This window comes from Tenrec ecaudatus, chromosome 14 (genome assembly GCF_050624435.1).
Source record: "Tenrec ecaudatus isolate mTenEca1 chromosome 14, mTenEca1.hap1, whole genome shotgun sequence".
NCBI lineage: Eukaryota > Metazoa > Chordata > Mammalia > Afrosoricida > Tenrecidae > Tenrec > Tenrec ecaudatus.
In genome coordinates this window covers 7,106,168-7,127,630 of record NC_134543.1, presented here as the reverse complement: position 1 = coordinate 7,127,630, position 21,463 = coordinate 7,106,168, and the positions used below count along the sequence as shown (strand labels likewise).

The 21,463-nt window shown below is 55.7% G+C and overlaps 1 protein-coding gene across 6 annotated transcripts in view; it reads right to left on the bottom strand.

Annotated features, from left to right (window-relative positions):
• PPP2R5C (protein phosphatase 2 regulatory subunit B'gamma) overlaps positions 1 to 21,463 on the bottom strand; it is a 162,884-nt gene that overhangs the window by 6,659 nt on the left and 134,762 nt on the right. For 3 of the 6 annotated variants that reach the window (XM_075531112.1, XM_075531113.1, XM_075531116.1), the window contains 10 exons: positions 21,356 to 21,448; positions 21,140 to 21,270; positions 17,205 to 17,264; positions 13,674 to 13,782; positions 13,438 to 13,491; positions 8,957 to 9,127; positions 8,653 to 8,780; positions 6,268 to 6,369; positions 4,720 to 4,792; positions 1,208 to 1,324 (listed from right to left, as the gene is read on the bottom strand). In XM_075531112.1, coding sequence (XP_075387227.1) covers positions 1,208 to 1,324; positions 4,720 to 4,792; positions 6,268 to 6,369; positions 8,653 to 8,780; positions 8,957 to 9,127; positions 13,438 to 13,491; positions 13,674 to 13,782; positions 17,205 to 17,264; positions 21,140 to 21,270; positions 21,356 to 21,448 — 1,038 coding nt within the window. Of the gene's footprint in view, positions 1 to 1,207; positions 1,325 to 4,572; positions 4,793 to 6,267; positions 6,370 to 8,652; positions 8,781 to 8,956; positions 9,128 to 13,437; positions 13,492 to 13,673; positions 13,783 to 17,204; positions 17,265 to 21,139; positions 21,271 to 21,355; positions 21,449 to 21,463 lie in introns of those variants that run through there. The other 3 variants (XM_075531115.1, XM_075531117.1, XM_075531118.1) reach the window with 2 other exon arrangements.

Below are 21,463 nucleotides of genomic sequence, written 5' to 3'. Positions count from 1 at the left end.
TCAGAGGCTGCCCCAGGTGGCCCTGCCTGGTGCCGGCGCTCACGGGTTCTGCTGCACTTCCGTTTATGGCATTCCTTCCAAAGGCTGTCAGATCTTCTAAATTATTCAATCTAGCACTGATGAGCCGAGGGCGCTTCTCCCATGAAAGCTCAGGGCCCTGGGTCTCCAAACTTCTGCGGAGAGTGCATTATTGCCTCTGATTTCCAATGTCATGATAATGGCACATTGGCCCCATAGCTTGGCCTCCTCCCCACCCCCCGAGCTGCTCTGGCTATTCCAGGGCCTTTGCTTGTCTATGTGGATTTGACAACCAGCTAGTCTACCTTTTAACTGTACAGATAAATAAAGACGGGGGGCTGCTGGGCCTTAGGTGTCCTGATAGGTATTTGGAGAGAGCTGACACCCTCATGGCGCTGTCTCCCAACCTAGAACCTGGTTCCTCAGGGATCTGAATTCAGGGTGCAGGCAGACTAGGAGTTCGAACTTTGTTCAGGGTCAGGACGACTGAGCACCTAGCTCATGGCTGCCGTGTGGGACAAGGGACAGCACAGGCCGAGGCTGTCTGGATGCTTCTTGTGCCACTGTAGGCCCTGCCCTGTGTGTGTGTGGGGGGGGGGGCGGGGGCGGGGTGCAAACACAGAGAACAGCCCTCCCTGTTTTGCTGAGCCGCAGGTGAGGCTGGTGTTTACACAGCAGCTGCACCCTGTCACAGCCACCTGCGGGAGCTGTGAATCTGCGCAGGCGTCTGAAAAGTGCAGAGGCTGCTGTCCCTAAGGCCACTGGGCGGGCATGTTTCCATAGGACTAGCAGGGCCTGTGCTCCAGGGACCTCAGCAGCTGACACAGCCTCAGTGGCCCTGGCCCCCTCACCACGTCTGACTGCTGGGCATATTCCCCCTAGCAGTTGGGGACCACGGGGTCCCTGAGAGGGGCCTGGTCCTGGGGTAGTCGCTCCACCCTGGGGCCGCAGGGGCTGACTGGTGACCATGAAGGGAAGCTGTCCCGGGCTGCAGCAGGCGTCAGGGGCGGGCTGCGTGGGGAGGACAGAGCAGAGCACGGTGAGCTGTTGTTAACCCTGCAAGCCTCGGGACTGGCTGCTCCTGTGAAGGAGGCAGGCTCTCGATCTTGCGCGGTTTGATCAGCTCACCTAGGAAACCACGTGCGTGCCGCCATGAGCAAAAGGCTCCGAGCAGCCCTGGGCCTTTTACCTGCCGAGTGTCCTCACTCACTGTCTTTTTCAGCATCTGTACGTCTTCAAACAGAGGCCCATCTGTCTCCATCGCAACCGCGAGGCTCAGGGTGCTGGCTTGTTTATACACTGCGTACTGGAATGCAAAAAACGCTCGGGCTGAGCTCGGGCCAGGGGCGCACCTTCCCACGGGCGCCATCCCACCCCCTCACCCCCGTAAGTCCTCCTACTGCCAGACACCCCTGCCTGCGACCTCAATACCTGGCGCCCTGGAGCCTCAGTGGCCAGGAGGTTGTATGTGCTCACCTGCCTGTAGGCAGCCCTGGTGGGAGAGCGGGTGGGCATACAGGGACCCCTTCAAGCCCTGGCTTTGACTGGGGTCCTTCCCCCACCCAACCTAGGGGTCTTCAGTGTCGGGTGGGTGGTCCTGTGCCTTGCCCTGCAATACTTGCCTTTCTGACTGCATGAGATCCTAACACGGGGAGCCTCTGGGCTTTCTCAGGGGAATTTCTCACCATGGAAACCTGCCCCCTTAGCTTTCATCCTTGGCTCCTCCCCCTGTATCCACCACCCCCAGTCTTCCCTTCACCTTGCCCCCTTCCTAGCTTGAGCAACTCCAGGACTGGCTGGAGCCTCTGGCCCAACCTTGCCACCAAGCCCAGGGACCCCTGCATCCCTGTGCTGGCCAGAGAGGGTGGGGGGGGGGCAAGTGGTCCCCCCACCAACCCCCAGCCTGCCACACTCACAGGTGCTGTGAGCTCACAAGAGCTCACAGGTGCTGCTCTGGGATGAGCTCGGCCCTGGAGGGGCTGTGCTGGAATGTGAGGTGGGACGGGACGCCATCATATCAGTGGCTGCTGTGACAGCTAGAGGACTGTTACTGGTTCCAAACCCCAACCCAACCCACTGCGAGTGCCCATTCTGATTCACAGGGCCCTACAGGACAGAGTATAACTAACTGCCCCTGTGGGTCTCTGAGGCTTTTAAATCTTCACGGGGCAGCCAGTCTCCTTCTCCCGAGGAGTCGCTGATCGTGCAGCTAGCAGTACAATGTGCAACGCACTAGGCCACCGCGCGCCTTCTCTTCCTGGCTAGCCTCTACTTTCTCTGGGGAGCCCACCTGCACCCCCACCGCCCACCATGGAGTGTGGGAGCTCGTGACCCACGCTCTCCTCCCAGCCTGTTCCTTGAGCCGTGTGGGATGGCTCAGTTACTTTAGCTGCTCTCACCGACCTCCTGTGCTGTGCGGCTGCTTTGGAAGCCTTGTCTTCCCTCTCCTGGCTCCCCCTGCCTTCTCAGGTCCTTTCCCCTCACCTAACACCTAAACCCGCCCTGGCCCTTCCCGGGGGTGATGCACTGACCCAGCCCCTCAACCACTTGGTTTGCCCACTGCTGTTAAGCCCTGCTCACCGCTGCCCGTAGCTGAGCTTGCTGGCTGTCCGGTCTCCCCCAGCAGCAGCTCTGGGTGCTGCCTCTCCCCTCCCAGGGGGAGTGTGGTGGTGGCCCCACACTCCCAGGGCACCCCGTCCAGCATGCCAAGAACCTTGCACTGATGGTGCCACTTGAGGCTGTGGCACGCTGACCCTGCACAGAGGCCACCCTCCATCTCAGAGCACAGGTTGTTCGGCTAGTGAGCGGTGAGGGGTGGTGGGCACCACACCAGTGGACAGGGAGTGAACTGCTGGGCAGCCAGCTTCAAAACAAACAACCAACCAACCAACCAACCACGGCTCCTAAACCATTTCTCCAAAGGGCAGGGCAGGGCTGGTAAGAGCAGAAGAGCAACGCTTTACAGAAACAAGAGTGCACGAGCCACAGCAGGCTTTACCTTTAAAACCATCAACAGCAAGCAGCGGCCGGACGCGCTTTTTTGCCTACCTCCCAGCCCCAGGAGGGGGGGCAGCCATGAAGTATTTTCCCATGAGCAGCGGTGTCCTGGGTGGGCCCCAGGCGGGTGCAGCACACGCAGGAGGAATCTCACAACGGCTCCGCGAGAGAACAGGGGTGGGTGGAGGCCGTGACGCTTAGGGAACCCACAGAGACAGTGTGAAAGCGCAAACCAGGAGACAGGTTCATCGAGCAGGCGGAGTTCAGACAAAGGGGAGAGACGGCCCACATCCATACCGATGCGTCTATCCCAGGCGTTACAGTGCACACGGGGAGCCTGCTGCGGGGTTAGTGTGTCCCCAGCTCTTCTGAGGGGTGGAATGGGTTAGGCAGCGCGTTCTTCCGAAGGGTTAGTGGGGCTCCCACACTCCAGACGCAACAAGCAGGGCATGAGGTCTGGGTTCCAAGGTGTTAGTCCCACCGAGTGGGTGACGGATCCTAGCGGGAACGCTCAGACATCTAGCACCCTGCCCTGGGCTGACCCTCCCAGGCTGGCCCAGACCAGTGGCATTAGTAGTTTCAAAACAAGACAGGTGCTTCTGCCACCTCCCCGGCCCATCTTCCCCAGCCCACTCTCTAAAGCAGGCTGCTCGAAGCGCTCCACCCTGTGGGCACGGCACGGCTCAGGGCAGCAGCCTTCACCAAGCACTTCCAGCCGAGGGCTTGGGCAAGCTCTGCCAGGCACGTGGTCATCCCTGCTTTCCATGGGACTGAGGACAGAGAACAATCGGGAGCAGTGTCGAATTCTCCCATGGTTTGCCTTGTGATTTCAGCAAACCCACGGGAATGGAACCAACAAGTACAACAGGGGTAAAACCCACGCTTTCTCTCTTGCCCTTTAGCGTGGTTGGAAGAACCAGACATCACTTTAGATGAAGCTTAGGCACCTCTGCCACACAGCCTACAGGCTGGTTTGCTCTGCTGACTGCTGGTGGGAGGTGTGTGTGTGCACGCGTGTGTGTGCATGTACGCGTGTCCTGGTGCTGTCGTCTCACCGAGCAGCACCGACACAGGCACACAACCACACACGGAGACCTTGCCACTTGACAGCACTCAGAAGGCCTGTCGTTCGGACGTGTGGACAGAAAAGCAAAGGCCCACGCACGGCTCAGAAACCAGCCCACAGTGCAGCCAACCTACGATGCTCACACCACTTAGGGAGAAAAGGGTTAGCAGTCGCGCCCGTGGCTGAATTCCGGCAATTTCTATGGACCACACACACTGGGAGGCAGGAGAGAGGAGCAGTTCCCTCACACCGTTCAGCTCTCCCCCTCTCCTGCCCGAGAGGGCAGCTGAGACCCAACAGGAAGACGGTTCTCGGAGCCCTGGGCCCGGCCGACAACACAACGCTTGTCCGGGTTCTCTTTTTACCACGGTCAATGCCAGAGCTTCGTCTGCCGCCCAGAAAGTCCAGAGCAGGGAAGCGTCATTTCCGTGGTAAAAACACAGACAGAAGCTTCGGAAGGGGCAACATCAGCACTGGGACAAGAGGAGGGCTACAAAGTTGAAAGTATTTTTATTGCGGACAATCCCATGTACAACGTTCGTGCAGCCCTGCTCCGGCTCCAGGAGCAGCCACACCCCAGGCTAGAAAACGCCCCAGCACCCTCCGCTCGCTTTTCATGGGACTCTCGTTCTCAGTACCTGGGGGTTCGCTCTGGCCAGGTTCTCTATTTTAACCCATGCTTCTTCTCGCTCCTTCATTTTCAGCTTCTCTCTGAAAAACAGCAAGGCGTCACGCTTGTTAGCGAGAGGGAGCAGCGTCTGAAAAAGCGACACTGGGGGTGGGGACCAGACACCCAACCACACGAGGTGCTGGTCCCTCGGTTGCTTTCTGTCTGGGCCAGCCGCCGAGCTGCACAAAACCCCAAGTCCGACAGCAACAGGGACTGAGAAACAACGGTTTAACTTGTCCAGGAGCTAAACGGTCAGAAACAGCAAAACCAGGAAAGGCCAGGGCTGCAGCCTTCACTGAAGCCAGCCCATTTCAGTGAGATGCCAGCCCAGCCACGGCAATGCTGCCCTGTACATTCATTGCTGGGCCACCAACACCCAGGCCGCATGTGCCGGGCCTGCAGGGGAGCACCAGGCACTGACAGCTCGCCATACAAATGGGCCTGTGTATCCACACGTACACATGAGGGCTTCAAAATGCCCGTGGGAAACCAACTGCCTTCCATTCTATTTCCCCATGAGTGTTTGGACGCTCTCTTTGGCTGCCAGATGATTCAGAATCACAGCGAGCCCGCGACACAGAGCCGAGCAACCCTACTGCCCCGGGGGCTCCTAGGCCGCCCCTCCACAGGAGCCTAGCCCCACAGGTGCGAACCAGCACTTAACTGGGGCACCACAGGGCCCTCTCGTGCAGGTGCATTCTGAGTGACACACCCCGTGTTTCTCTCGGCCACTTCCCAGTGACAAGCGAAGAGTGAAAACATGGCCGTCTCTGCAGAAGGGACGCCATCTCAAGGTGACTGCACCACTGGGGACAGGCCACCGGGTTTCCGGAGCCTGCCATGGCAGCTGGCGGGCTTTGAGGCCCTCGGTGGAGATGGCCCCGCCTGACAAAAGCCATCTACCACCACAAGGATGCTGGTCTGAGCTCCCACGCTGCTGGCTGGCCTCAGACATGACAAGTGACCACAAGCGGGCGCCCAGGAAGCAGAAACCCTGGTATGGAGACGCAGCAGCAGCAGCCCCGCCCAGCCCTGCCGACGGTCCCATGTGTGTGTGTGTGTGTGTGTGTGTGTGTGTGTGTGTGTATGTGGTGTGTGCACATGTGTGAGTGTGAGTGTGTGAGACTCACTTGAGCTTCTTGGCCTTCAACTGCCCGCCCCACCCTGCCGACGGTCCCGTGTGTTGTGTGTGTGTGTGTGCAAGTGTGTGTGCGTGTGAGTGTGAGAGACTCACTTGAGCTTCTCGGCCTTGAACTGCCCGCCCCGCCCTGCAGACGGTCCCGTGTGTGTGTGTGTGTGTGTGTGTGTGTGTGTGGTGTGTGCATGTGAGACTCACTTGAGCTTCTCGGCCTTGAACTGCCCGTCCCGCAGACGGTCCCATGTGTGCGCGCAAGTGTGCACACGCGCGTGTGTGGTGTGTGAGTGTATGTATGGTGTGTGTGCGCGCGCGTGCGCATGTGTGCGCATGTGTATGTGTGCGTGTGAGTGTGCGTGTGTATGCGTGTGAGAGACTCACTTGAGCTTCTCGGCCTTGAACTGCTGCGTGCAGTCGTCAAAGAGTTTTTGGTTCATCTCCATGAAGAGCTTCAGTGCGTTGTAGATCAGGCCGTGTATCGTCCTAGAGAGAGAACCGCACGTTCACCTCGCCCGTCCCCCCTGCCCCTGGTGCTGGTGCTGCCATGGGGCCCTCGAGCGGCGTCCGACTCACAGGGACCGGATGTACAACAGAAGGAAACCCTGCCCGGCCCTGTCTGCCACAAACGGGTCCTGGGTCTGGCATCGTGCCTCACTGCTCTGCTTTCTGACCGCAGCCCCGACCCCGTGGCCCCCATGAGCCCCGTGGAGTCTCAGGTCATCCAACAGGCCCTCCTGGCCGCCAGAAGCCTTCTCAGTTTGGATCACCAAGGGCAACCAAAACACCCCAAGCTCACTGCTACCAAGTTGAGGCTGACTCAGAGACCCCACAGAAGAGAGTCACCATCTCAGAAGTATGGGAGTAGAAAGCCCTTTCTCCTGTGGAGTGGCTGGGAGTTTCGAAGCGATGACCTTGTGGATCACAGCCCAACGTGTAACCATGACCCCCGCCCCCCCACAGGGCTCCTTTCCTCAAGAGCAGCACAGCTAATGTCAGTAAAGGCAGAGAAGAGCTGTGGACAGTTGTGAAGGAAACATCCACAAACCAGCCCTATCCCAACCTAATTCTCATCATCAGACCACTCTAGTTCACACACCAAAAGTGCGTGCAGGAAGAGCCTGGTTGGAAGAGGATGTCTGCCTGAGCTGGGGCAGTGAAGTCGCAGCAGCTGTTGACTACTGCTAACTTCCTCGTCTCACTAGAGGAAGATGGAAACCATGGGCCAGGCCGGTGATTTCACTGGCTCTTAGACTCCATAAAACCATGATGTTACTGCGGAAAGTGGCCAACAGCTGGGACATGAATAGCCGTCGAGTCCCTAGGAGGCACAGGAAGTGCTTGGCTGAGAGGATGGGGGTTTGAGGCCACCCAGAGGTGCTTTGGTAGACAGTCCTGGTGACCTGCACCTGGGAAGGGCTGTCCCTCCCTACCTCTGCTCACGGACAACTCTAGGCTTGATGGCCAACAGACACAATCCGCTTACTGAGTGCCAGCGCCTGTGTGTGAGCTACCCAGAACGCAGACACCACGTTGGCAGGACGCATCCCCACCCTACCCCACCCCACTGAGGGTCGGCTGCTGCGGTCACTGTTAGACTTTGAGAGGAGGAGCTGTAATTGAGGGAGGGGTGGGCCTCACTCAGACAGGGAGTCGCTATGGGGAGTGACTGAGCCGCCCAAACCCTCCCTCTATCTCCCACCAACATGCCTGCCATAGTCTTGCTCAGAGAGCTCTGGGCGCAGCCTGGCCCTGCCTGGCTCAGGCTGGCACTCTCGCTGCTGCACAGCCTGGACTGTAGAGGGGCAGCAGTCCATGGGGGTCAGACTTGTGGGGGTGGGGTGGGAGGTTATCCTAGGAGTTAGCAAGGCAGGATGGGTACTGGCCTGGAGCCAGGAGACTCATGTTAAGAGCCTGGGCAAGCTGCTCCGCCGTGTGCCCCTGCCTCTCTCTTCCCTGAAATGCTGACCTAGTGATGACCACGTAGGGAGGAAGGGAAGAAATGAAGGCAGATGGAGGGAGGGAACCCCAGCCTCCGCTGATTCCAACCCCACCAAGGATGGAGCAGTGAGAGCTGTCCTTGAGGTCTCGGAGCCCGAGACCCCACTCGGGGAGGACAGCGGGGGAAAGAGGGAGGGTGCTGCGGACCTGCAGGCTGTCCCTCGCTAAGTGGACACTGCAGTGGCAGGTTGCACGGGCCAGGTGGGGGTGGAGTGGGCAGTGGGTCCCCGTTGGGAATGCCTTTCAGGAGCCCTACAGAGACTGAGGGTCGTCTGTCTGCAAGGCACGCGCCCGGGGTGTCCCCTTCTCCCTGCCAGCCGATGGGCGTGCGGCGGAGGCACGGGGGCCACCGCATCCCATCTCTCCCTCCTGGCCGACTAAGAGGCATGCCCGCGCGCCTGTCTCCCTGTCCCTGGGCCGGCCAGGGTGGCGGAGAGGAGCGAGGGAAAAGAGAAGAAACGAGAAAAGAAGGAAAGAGTGGAGGCGCGGCGGGGGCGGTGGGGGGGGGATGGGGCACTGGGACTGGGCAGGGGCGATGGGCTGAGCGGATGTAGAAGGTGTGTACAGGTCACCGAGATGACCCACAGCTGTGACTCAGCTAAAAGAGCCGCCCCCCACCCACCCCCAAGTCACGCCACCTCATCTCTTTTGACTCCGACAGAAGGCCTGGGTCTCAAGGGTCCCTGGCTTGCCGTCTCAGCTGCCTGGCCACCTGGGATGGGGTGGGGTGGGGTGGGGTGGGGTGGGGTGGGGTGGTGCAACTCTTACTTGTTCCAGTGGGTCTTCGAGTTGCGGTACAAGGACGGGAACATGATGGGCAGGATCTTGGCGGCATTGTCGCTGATCAGGCTCATGATGTACTCGTTGTTCCAGTAATACAGGGCCCGCTCTGCCACCTGCGAGACGCACCGAGGGGCCTGCTTAGAACTGCCACCCCCACAGCCTGGCTGTGATCGCTGCCAACAGGGTAACGGGGACCTCGAGGGACATGGCACCCCTGAAGAGCCTTGCACAGAGAATGCAGGGCGTCACCATGAGAGGCCACCCTCGACCAGCTCCGTGCAGGCCGTACCTGGAAGTGCGGGCTGGACACACACTTGGCCAGCTGCCGGAAGAGCGGCTCCATGACCTTCACGAACTCCGAGGGCTCGATCACGTCCAGGATCTCCTCCAGCTCATTGAGGAACATGACCTCCTTGGGGCTGTGAGTCTTTGGCCAGTACTTGAGAAGAGCCATCACCACCTATGAGAACAGTCGCCATGGGGAGCGGAGGAGAGGGGCATGGCCACCCCCCCCCCCCAGTCTTTCCCTCCTGTCTCACAGCAGAGCCCTGCAGGGCCAGGCGTTCTGAGTTTTTAACTAGAGAAACAGCTCTAACCCTGGGGGGTTCTGCGGCACAGCTTCTCCTCCCGTGCTCTCGCAGGGCCCGCTTTCGTTCAGTGAGGGCGACGACGGTCCAGGACTGCTTACCCAGCACGTTGGATGTGACTCCCGCAGATCAACGCGTGCGTGACATTGCTAGAGCTCTGCTAGCTAAAGTCCCAAATAGTTCAATAACTTAAAAAACCCCAAACAACAACAGAAAACCCAACCAAACTCACTGCCAACTCACAGCGAGACCCTCTAGGCCAGGGAAGAACTGCCCTGGTAAGGTCCAGAGACTTAACGCTTTTCAGGTCCTGCAGAGCAGCTGGTGGTTTTGAACTGTGGACCTTATGGATCGCAGCCAGGTGTGTAACCCAATGGCTCAGCTACCCAGAAAAGGAGTTTCGTGGAGTCGTCGTGGTTAGGTGCAGCTGAGCTGGCTGTGTCCCAGTGACGCTGTGTGCAGCAGACAGAAACGCCGCCCGGTCCTGCACCACGCTCGCCACCATTGTGGCAGCTACGGTGGCGGTGAACCTTCTGGAGAGCCTGCCCTACTCTTTGTCGCCGCCTTTCTACTTTACCAAGCCAGCCGTCCTTCTCCAGGGCCTGGCCCCTCTGGGTAACATGTACACGGTACGCGAGATGAATCCTCGCCATCCTTGCCTCTAAGGAGCCTTCATCGGCCGGTCTCTTTGTTTTCTGGTAGCTGATGGTCCTTTTAAGATTCTTTCCGCGTCAGAATTCAGGGGCCTTCTTCTTCAGCATGGCCCACTCATCGCTGGGCTTCCACATACCTAGGAGGCCACTGGAAATGCCCTGGTTTGAGGGGTGGGGAGCATTGTCCTCTGAGAGATATCTCTGCTTTTTTACAACTTGAAACAATGCAGGAACAGAAACCAGTTTCTTGGCTGCTGCTTCCGTGGGGTGTTGACTGTGGTTCCGAGGGACATGACAGTCCTGTCCGTAAAAATACACTTGCACACACACCATACAGCGACCGCCTGATACTTCAAAGCAGCTGACCAGCCGGCTCACAGCATGATCCTGGAGGCTGTGTGGTTCCAGGCTTCCCACCGACCAGCCTTCTCAGCACGGCCGGGTCCCCCATTTTGCTGGCTGTGCCCAGCTTGGCGGCCACAGACTCCCTGCCAGCATTCGCTGAGAACTGTTTGCCGAAGTGCCGGGCACTCGGGCGCCTGGGTAACCTTTTATGCTGTGTAGTTGGTGTGAGGCGCCCTGAGTCACAGCGACCCAGGTACAGCAGAACGAACACGGCCTGGCCTCGCACCGAGCTTGCCCCGAGTGAGTAGCAGAGGCTCAGGAATGATGAAGTGGTGCTGCTGCTCGAGCGAGCGGGGCATTTACAACTGCCTCTGCCGGGATTCCTACAGAACACATCGCTGAGGACGGGCCTCCCTGCGTCAGCGAACAACTATTTCATCAGCGCTGGTGTCCCTGCTCCGCTCCAGCACTTAGGGAAAGCGGCAGGTCACTTTGTGAGTGCTGTGTCCCAGAGTGTTTTCTCAGAAGCAGGCAAACTCAGGAGTTACACACACCTGCTTTCGAGTCAGTTCCTCTGAAAATGACCGCCTGCTGAACTTGCTTTTGGTGTTAAGGGAAACTTGAACTAGGGGATTGTGCCTGAAGCTGGAAAAGTTTGGAGCCAAGACGCAGCTTTCTTCTCTTGGACTGCAAGTTAAAGGGAGTCTGTGGGCAGCTTGAAATGCTCACTAGATCCGCTTATTGAGTGGAAGTGGGATCCTCCTGGGTCCACGTGTTGAGTGGAAGTGGGAGAAAAGCAGCAATAGGGAGACGGGTTGAGTCTGGCCACTGACATGCGTGGACCAGGCTCACAGGGACTAGAGGGGAGGACACGAGCTCGTTGGCTGGTCTGAAGCAGAGTTGGGCAGAACCCAAACCTGTGGCTTGACCTAGTCAAGGGGGTTAGGGTTGTGTGAAGGGGCCAATGACCAACAGATGAGGTGGAGGCCAATAGGCACCCCAGTGAGGCTAACTGAGCTGGGCCACACGGAGTTGACCAGACCCCGAAGGTGAGATTTTTGAGTCTGTGAACTGGTGCATATTGTTGCTGACATTATGACAGCCTGTCCCGATGTCACTTTGCTTATGGATGCGGACCCACATAGTACCAACTGGAATGAAGATTCTCCACATCAAAGAACAGGCTCATCTCCTCCGAGCACGGGGCCACACACGGGGGTGGGGAATAAAGGCATGAAGTGGCGGGCCTACAAACTTTCAGGGTGGGGAATATGTTCCCAGGACTACTGGATCCTTGTATAGGTGTTTACATAACTGCAATTGTTAGGCAAAGAATATTTTTGTTTTGTTCACTTATAGAATATTATGTTTAAATGAGGCTGGCAGATTTTGAGTTGTATGCATTTTAGCTTTATCCTGATAGGCATAAATGGTTCTATTATTGTTTTGTTTAAAAATTATGTCTGGTCCAAGAGTTGTGTAAAGGTGTCAAGTTGACAAGGGGTGGTCTGTGGTAGTTATAAAACTTCTGGTCAACTTGATTAATAAAGTGAGGGGTGGAATCTAGCCTGTCAATCAGGTCACAGGCTGATGGCGCCTTCTTCTGGGTGTGGCCTTCTCACGAGGAGGGTCCAGGAACCTTCCCTCTCTCTGTCTTCATCTCCTGTTGATGAGTCAGCTGAGACCTGTGTGAGCCCTGGAAATGTGACCACCGCCACTAGATCCACAAAGCTTTGCCCCCGCCAGCTGGTGATGTCCCTGCATTCTGCATCACTGCACATGGCGTTGTGAGCCTAGAGAGGAACTTATGGGCTAGTATTGGGCTTAGGGACTTGAGTTGGACTGGGCTGGGATGTCTTACTGATGCAAAATTACTGCTTGATAGAAAGCTCGCTCTTACACATCTCTGTCATTGGATTTGCTTCTCTAGTCAACCGGCCTAACACACCCAGTATTAGTAACATGTCCTTATTTTCAAGATGGATATAATCTCACAGGGAAACAGCAATGACTGAGGAGACAGTGGGGCTCGGGTTCGCCTTCCAGCATTGACACTGGCGTTCTCGCTCGTCATGTGGCGAGACCCGGCTCATGGTGACCCACACAGAGGGATGAGACGTTGCCCACTGCCCAGGCTGTGGTGACCCACAGGGTGTTTCAGAAGTAGGGTACCAGGACTTCCTCCCTTTTTAGGTGCCAACAGCGAACAAAACGGTGCTTCGTCCTGCATCATCCTTGCCACGGTGTCCGTCCATCTCGAGGGCCTGCCCCTCCACTTTACAAGCATGGTGTCCTTCTCCAGAGACGGGTCTCTCCCGACAGACAACATGTCCAAAGTCCGTGAGATGAAATCTCTCCATCTCAGCCTCTACGGAGCGTTCTGGTTGTACGCCTGCTGGTCCATGGTACCTTCAAAACTCTCCATCAGCACCACCGTTCAAGGGCCTCGAATTGTGTGTCTTTGTTCCTACTAAGTGTTAGTCTAGAAGTGCCACGGAAACTAGGTCAGCGTCACGGCAACCCGCCGGGCGCCACTAACAGCCGGGTGGCAGGACACGATGTGGCTACTCTTCTAGCCACCAAAGCCCATCGCCACCCGTTGACTCCACCTCAGTGACCGTGTGCAGGGCTCCTGCAGTTGCGCTGTGGGTGCAGACCACCCCAGCTTTCTCCTGTGGGTGAACTGCTGACCCACCACCGCCACCAGGGCTACGGCCATTCTAACCGGGAGCTACAGTTAAGAAAGCATTTAAATGTTGAAGCAGACTTTGTTAACTAGGCCTTTTTATTTTTAATAAAGGGAAGTGCTAAGAAAACAAGTCACCCAAACCCCAGCTGGCATAAGCGTGAGGGGCGGGGCAGAGACATGCCATGCCACACCCGGAGAGAATGGGCGCACAGAGTGCTCTCTTGTAGCAGGAGCATTGTGTACAAAGGTGCACGAGACTGCCTCAGGCCATGGGCCGCTAAGTGTGCTGTCCAAGCAAGGGGAGGGGACAGTGCTGCCACACACCTGGCCTCGTGGAGGTGACACTTCTGGGTCTTTCGGCACAGAACATATGCTTAGAGACAATGAAATGATGCACCTGGGGGCACTGACCAAATGCCCTCCCAAGGGCAGGGGCTGCTCGTTAGCACGGCATCCCCTTGTAAGGAAGAGGCTGGGGCGGAGGGAGGATGCTTACTGGTTCAGTGAGGGTGCTGTCCTTTTCCAAAAACTGCACGACACAGTACGCCAGCTGGAGAGGAGGAGGAGGAGGAGAGGATTAACCCTTCATTTTAACCCAACACCAGGTACCTTCCCACATGCCCACACCCTGGGTGTGACGGAAGAGCCCCTCCCTGGAAGCAGCCGGCCTCGTTCGGGGCTGGGCTCCAGGTCACGTGTGGGAGCTGTGCTCTGGGGCCGCGGGCCTATTACCTGTGGGTGGTAGACGCTCAGAGACTTCACTTTGTGCAGGGGCAGCAACACCTTCAGCAGGAAGATCTTGTGTTCTTCCTTCAGCGGTAAGGCAAACCCGTTGATGATGCTGCGGAGGGAAGACGCGGCCGAGCTTGAGTGTTCCCAAGCGGAAACAACGGCTTTGCTGGATTGCTCTTCATTTGGGTTCTCAGCACAAAAACCAGTAGCAGGATGTGTTTCGGGGAAAATAAAGGGAGGCAGGGGGACGGGGAAAAGACTCATCACAGAAAAAGATTACAAGAAAACCACACAAAAACCCAAACTGAATGAGTTTAAAATTCTGATGGGCAGGTGCCTAGGCAGAGCAGCAGGCAGCTGGCCCGGTAGCACAAGGCCGGGTGGGGACACAATCTTTTCGCTCTCAGGGCCGGCAGACGGGGCACAGTCTGGCTGCACAGCACCCTCCCACTGTCCGGGCTCCTGGAGCTGGCAGAGGTGAGGCTGAGCATGAGCTGAATAGGCCTGAGCCCAACACCCACAGGAAAGCGGTGCTTTTGTGCACAGAGAGGAGGGGCGCATGCAGCCTCTCAGCTGACATGTTTTTCTCTCAAACACCAGCAGCCAGAGTCAGGGAAACAGAGCTGGTTCCCCGGTGTCTCCCCTGGCACGTGCCATCTCAGTGCCCTGGGAGCACTGTGGGAGGGCTTCCTCATAAGTGGCCTGCCAGGGAGACATGCGCATTCCCACGGAGAAAACCAACGGAAAGACCCCTGCCCTGGGAGAGCAGAACAGCCGCTGGCTGAGGCGGTGGGAGCAGCCTGGACGGCCTGCACCTCACAGGCAGAGGCCCTGGTCCTCCAGGCACCCAGCAAGGCTCACACACCCGCCTGCCCGCCCGCAGTGCTTGACTGACAGATGAGGAGGTGGAAACAGGAAGAGGCTACCTGACAGGTCCTCCGGTGGACCTGGGCAAGCAGTCTCTCAAGGCAGGCTCCCCCAACTAGTCCCACCCCTACTCCTCCTCGGCTAGAGGTCACTTCCCTTCTGCACAGCAAGGGGAGGGTCCCTCAGAGCTGCTGGGCAGGAACCAGAGCCACAAGGTCCTCAAGGTGCACCTGGAGGGGAGGGTGCGGTGGCCTGGAGTGAGCCTGAGGGCCCCCAGCTGCAGGGTTGCTCCAGGCCCTACCTGTTAGAGCCCCTGCCCCCAAGAGGGCGCAAGTCATTCACTTCCCAACTCTGCCTGGAATACTGGGTTTGAAGTCTAGTTCAAATGTACGGACCATTGAGCTGGTTTGACAATACTTTATTAATTCTTAGGTTCACACGGCAGATTACTTCCCATTGGGCAATCTCCTCACAAAGGAATGATAGCAAGCACGCAATTCACTTGAATTAAGCTGGTATTTCTTTTTTTTAAATTAAATCATTTTATTGGGAGCTCGTATAACTCTTATCACAATCCATACATACATCCATTGTGTCAAGCACATTTGTACATTTGTTGCCATCATCATTCTCAAAATATTTGCTTTCTACTCGAGCCCTTGGTATCAGCTCATTTCCCCCACTCCCTCCCTGCCCCCCCTCCATGAACCCTTGATAATTTATAAACTATTATTTTGTCATATCTTATACTGTCCCATGTCTCCCTTCACCCACTTTTCTGCTGTCCATCCCCCAGGGAGGAGGTTATATGTAGATCCTTGTAATAGGTTCCCCCTTTCCACTCCACCCTCCCGGTATTGCCTCTCTCACCACTGGTCCTGAAGGGATCATCCGCCCTGGATTCCTTGTTTCTAGTTCCCATCTGTACCAGTGTACATGCTCTGGTCTGGCCCAATTTGTAAGATACAATTGGGATCATGATAGTGGGGGTGAGAAGGAAGCATTTAAGAACTAGAGGAAAGTTGTATGTTTCATCGTTGCTACACTGTACCCCGACTGGCTCGTCTCCTCCCCGCGACCCTTCTGTAAGCGGGAGTCCAAACTGATGATTCTTTCTCAAGTGTGCCTATGAAAATTACTTACGCCCACGGGGAGGGAGGGAAAAATGTGGAGCTGATACCAAGGGCTCAAGTAGGAAGCAAATGTTTTGAGAATGAAGATGACAACAGATGTACAAATGCGCTTGACACAGTGGATGTGTGTATGATTGTGATAAGAGCTGTACGAGCCCACAATAAAATGATTAAATTAAAAAAGAAAAGAAAATTACTTAAGCCCAGAGCACCGTGACCCACAGGGGCTTCCAAAAGTGTGTGGGAAGATTCCATTATCTTCTAGTTCCCTTTTCTATGAACGTAAGACTGCCCTCTAAGCACACAGCGACGGTCTAGGCCTCTTACAAGCTTCTCACGACTATTTTCAACATCGCTCTTGAGGAAATAAATAGAGTGGCCGTTCCCATAGTAACAAGACTGAGATGCAGGACACTGTGCCACTCAAAAAATGTTACAAAAAAAAAATCAAACCGTAGGACCCATTCTGGAACAAATGTAAACTCTTGTTTGTCGCACCTCCTCCCTCTAGATCCACAACACACTCTGAGGCTTCCCTGAAGCATTCTACGTCCTTCTAGTCACACCACGCCAGCACACCCAGCGGGCACCTTGCAGGGAGCCAGATGGTGTTCCACTGAAGTGTTCTGTAGTTTCAGGGACCAAACAAAGTCTGAAGGAGGCAAGATCAGGGTTGTGGGCTGGTGGGGTGAGGATTCACAACGGAATTCCTGTAAGACAGTACTTCCTAACCGTCAAGGAGGAGCAAGTGCATGGTCTTGAAGGAAAAAAATTTCTGGGTGCACTGGACTTTCGGCTTTCCTCTCATCACTCGGTTTCTTTCTTTCTTCCCCCCTTTATAAGACTTCTTGGTAATAAGCCTGTAACCAGCCTCTGTCCCGTGAGAAAAATCTAGACGTGACCCGTTGGGCGTACCACAGAGCAGCCTCCATCACCTTGTGAAGTGGCCTTTTCGCCTTCAATTTCACTGGTCCACCAACCGACTCCCCTAGGAGCCGCTGCTTTGGAATGACAGCACCTTCATGAGGCTGCTGTGGCCAGGTGCTGCCGAGAACAGGTCACTGCCTGGTCCTGCTCAGTCCTCACAATTGTTCTTGTTTGAGCCCACTGTTGCAGCCACCGTGTCCATCCACCCGCCAAGGGCCTTCTTCTTTTTCGCTGTCCCTCTACTGGACCAGGCAGGATGCCCAGGACAGGGTGCTCCTGAGAGGAGGTGTCCGCAGTCATCTGCTGGTGGCAGAGACATGCCTACACACTTTGTTTGGAGTAAACCCAGGCGAGCCTGGACTGCAAACTCAGTGGCAATGTTTCCGACTGACCTTTCGATGCTATAGACTCCACATCTGAACTATACAGATGGGCGAGCTCTGCCAACTAGTGTCCGATCAGGAGCTCACTGATTCCTCTCTAAACTCTTCTAGAAAATGGTTGAAATAGTCTTGTTGGGGGTGAGGGGTGCTGTGGGGTTGAGCTTCCTTCTTGTATCAATTCCACTAGAATCCATTCGTTATCGTTATCACGGTGAACTTACCTTCCCAATATTTCCAGTAATTCTGCTATGCCATTGTGATGCTCTGTTTCATAAATAAACCTAGAACAAACGATTCGTCAGTTAGGTTTAGACGGACTGGGAAGAAGGAAGAGGCTGACCACTTGTACAAAATCAGCAGTGGAAACGCTTGGGAACTGCAGTGGGAGGCGGTGTGCCACGGGCACAGAAGACGAGGCCCTCGCTCGGGTGGGCAGGTCCTGAACCTAACTGGAGGAGCGCTGCCCCCTCCCAGTGGAGTTGGCCACCGGGACAGGAGTGGGAGCAATGTTCCTGGACCTTCACTCGCTCACAGGGCCCAGCTCACAATGAGAGGAGATAGCTGCAAACATCCATCGGTGGTCAGAATGTGGACGGTATGAAATGTGTGAATCTAGGACAATTGGAGTCGTCCAAAATGCAATGCAATGTCCACAGAGAACCGGACGATCATAGAGTCTACGATGCTGGGGACGACAGATGGAAGAGGAGAGGCACTGTACTGGCTCCGAGAGGCACATTTAGATTCTATCTCCATGAGCAGCGCTGCCTGTGAGAGGGCAATAGCCACACGCCGTGAGGAAGATCAGTTAATGCGACTATTGTTCAAGTTCATGCAGCAGACACTGAGACCAAAGATGAGGGCACTCCTGTGGCAGCTGGTTAAGATGGGGCCGCTAACGGAAAGGTCGGTGGTTCAAGCCCACCGAGGAAGGCGACGGAGTCTGAGTCTGTGAAAATGTGTGGCCCCAGAAACCCTAGGCGGCAGCAGTTCCGCTTCACCCTGTGCGGCTACTATGAGCCTGAATCACCTCCATGGCCATGGGTTTGGCTTTGGGTATTTTTATCGTAGTCTGAAACAGATCAAACATGCAACCAGATGCGTCGATAGCCACGACGGAGGATCCAGAGTTGGAAAATAGGGCCTTCATGACAGAAGCGACACTGAGAATCTGCAAGGCCAATGACTTATTCTACAACACAAGTGACAAGACACGGGGATGTCGCTGGCTGGAATCCACAGGAATCCCATCCACCACTTCTGTGAAAGGACCAGAGGGAGCGGCTCAGTGTCTGCTGTCAGTCAGAAAGAGGCCAGAGGTGGAGGGCGGAGCAGCCCACGAACTGCTGGAAGCAAGGTCAAGCTGAGGATGAAATGAACTGACAAAAGTGTCGGAGAGTCAGAAGGTGACCCTGAATACTTCCCACCCTCATTCAGCAACCGCCTCACGAATACTGGCACGCCTTGAGCACTGATGACCAAGGCGACCAAGGACCAGGTAGTTGTGGAACGGCCTAAAAGGTACCAAATGTGAAGAAAAGGAAAGATGGAAGATACCACAATGGAGTCAGAAGAGACTCAACTGAAATCCGCGCTCGAATCCCGAGTGGCTAAAGCGGGAAGAATACAAGAAAGGGAGAACAGGAGATTTTGAAGGGTTGCTCAAGGTGAAGTATTCCAAGAAACCATGGGAAGACCTGGACCTAGAAAAAACCAACAGGGAAGAGAACATGGCCGCTATTTCTTAAGCTGAAATAACTGGAAAGAAAAACTCAAGCTTTGAGTTGAAATCTTGAAGGGTTCTGTGGGCGAAACTGACTGAGCAGCAGCATCAAGAGATGGAATGACCCAGAGTTCCCATGCCATCAAGGACTGGAGGATGCTCAGGAGGGGTCCCATGGTGACGAGCCAGCGGCAGTAGAGGAAGAAGTCCAAAGCTGCCCTGAAGGGATTGATAGAATACCAACTGAGGTGTTTCCATCAACGGACGTTATGCTGAAGTCACGCCTGCCTATGCTAAGAAATCTGGAAGACTGTTTCCAGGCCAAGAGACTGAAAGAGATCCATATTGGTGCCCATTCTAAAGAAAGGTGGCCCACCAGAATGTGGAGCTGATCAAATAATGTCCTTCGTATCACATTCAAGTAAAATTTTGTCGAAACAATCAAATAACTGTTGGAGCAGTCCAAGCCAGGCTCAGAGGAGGATGCGGAACAGGGGGATCTTTGTCAGCTAGATCTTGGCTGGAAGCAGAACGCACCAGAAAGAGATTTACAACTATTTTCCGACTACATGCAGAGGTGTGATCATAATGAACTACAGCACACACTGGGAGGAATGGAAATTTCCAAGTGTCTCACTGTGCTCGGACAGACTCTGTCCCTAGACCACGTGAGGTAGTCATCCGAATAGAACAAGGTGCTACTAAGAGAGGTGTGCAGCAGGGTTCTATGTCCTCACTGTATTTATTCAAGCTGCATTCTGATCTAATCATCCCAGAAGCTGGGCTGGAAGAAGGCACCAGGATTGGAGGAAGCCACCTTCATATCCCGTGAGATGCCAGTGATACTGGCTTCATGAAAGCCCAAGGGACTTGAAGCACCTGCTGATGAGGATTGTAAGACTACAGTCTTCAGTATGGATGACACCCCAAAGGAGACCAGAGTCCTCACAACTGGACCAGGAAGCAATATCGTGGTGAATGGAGAAAAGACTGAAGCTGTCAAGGATTTCATTTTACTCAAACCCATCATCACCACCCACCGAAAAGCAAAGTCAAGAAATCAACTTGCACCCTGCATGGGGCTCATCTGCTGCACGAGACCTCTTGAATGCGCCATAGAGTGAGGATGCTGCGCTGAGCACACTGCCGTGCGTCTGACCCCAGCCACGGTACTTCCAAAGGCTTCAGATGCAGGTGAAGCTGAACCACGAATGAATAAGCAGGACCGGAGAAGATTTGAATTATGGCGTCGGTGAAGAACATGGAGGATACCACGGACTGCCCAAAGAACGGACAAATCTGTCTTGGAAGAACAGCCAAAATACTCCTTAGAAGCGAGGGATGGAGCCTTGTCTCGAGTATGTTAGGCGTGTTCTCAGGAGTGACCAGTCTCTGGTGAAGGGCAGCGTTGCTGATAGAGAAGAGGGTCTGGGAAAGGAGGACCCTCAACACATGAACCGACAGTGGCCGCTCAGCAGCACAGACTGTGAGGAGGGTGCGGGAGCAGCAGCGGGGTACACAGGCTTGCTAGGAGCATCTCGGTGTGGGAGATGGGGTGGGGTGAGGCAGACAGTCTGCACAACTGCCCGCCAGACTGGCCGTGCGTGAGAGGAACGGGAAGGAACCCGGAGACCAGAGGAGCCGTCTCGGCCTCTCTGCACATGGACAGTCACCGCACTCCTCTTGCTGGGTCATGGAGGCTAGGTAAGAGGCAGGGTTGGCAGCAGCAGTGACAGTCACTGCACGTGGGCGGGAGAGCGGTAAGGCCTGTCTTGCTCTGGCTTTCCAGGCACGCGGTCACACTGTCCCATCATTTCCAGGCCTGCCACTCCTTAGAGAGAGCAGGTTCCACTTGTTGACTGGCAACCAGCAACATCCTGGCCCTCCAGGGGACTGAGCCCCACCCACGCAGCCTGAGAGTCCCCAGGCCCGGGAGGTGGTAGAGAAGGGAGGGTAACCATGGACCTTCCAGGAGGATGAGGCTGCGGCAGCTGAGACCCAGGGGCAGTTGGAGGCCTGAGACCAGCAGAAGGCAGGCACTGTGGGGCTGAGAGGGCCCTGCCAAGGAAGAGGCCAGTGCACCCAATCCCTGGTTGGTGTGACTCAGGGACGCAGTAGAAAGGGAGGGGTCACAAGACAAGTTAGGACACAGAACCAGGAAACAGGGTGGTGAGGAGGGAAGTTTGGGTGTGTGTGTGTGTGTGTGTGTGTTGGGGAAGGGAGGTCGGTTGTGAGCAGGGTGAGCGGGGAGGAAGGATTCTGGGGAATCCTCACTTGGAATGTTCTGGAATGCTCTTCCATAAGCCGTGGGGCTGTGGCCTGCTTCAGAATGAACTTGGACAGGATTTGTATTTGAGGTCAGCAGGCCACAGCCCCATGGCCCACAGAACATCACCAGGCCACGAGATCCACACCAGCCACCCACCGACTTACCTATAAAATATATTATTTATCTGTTTTCTGATGTACGCTCTTAAGCCTAAGAATTTTCCATAGATTCTGTGGAGGGTGGTTTTGAGGAAATCTCTCTCCCGGGGGTCTTCACTGTCAAAGAGCTCTAAAAGCTTCAAGAAGAAAGAGACACCGGGTGACTGAGTGGGCCCGGGTGTGGCAGGGCCTGCCCCTCGGGTGCCAGCGCAGCGTACTCACCTGCAGCACAAACTTCTGATCGATATATTTCTTCGCTGTGTTAGGTTGGAAATCTGGAGACTCTAAAAATCTTAAGAAAAATTCATAAACAAGCTGGGAGGAGAAAAG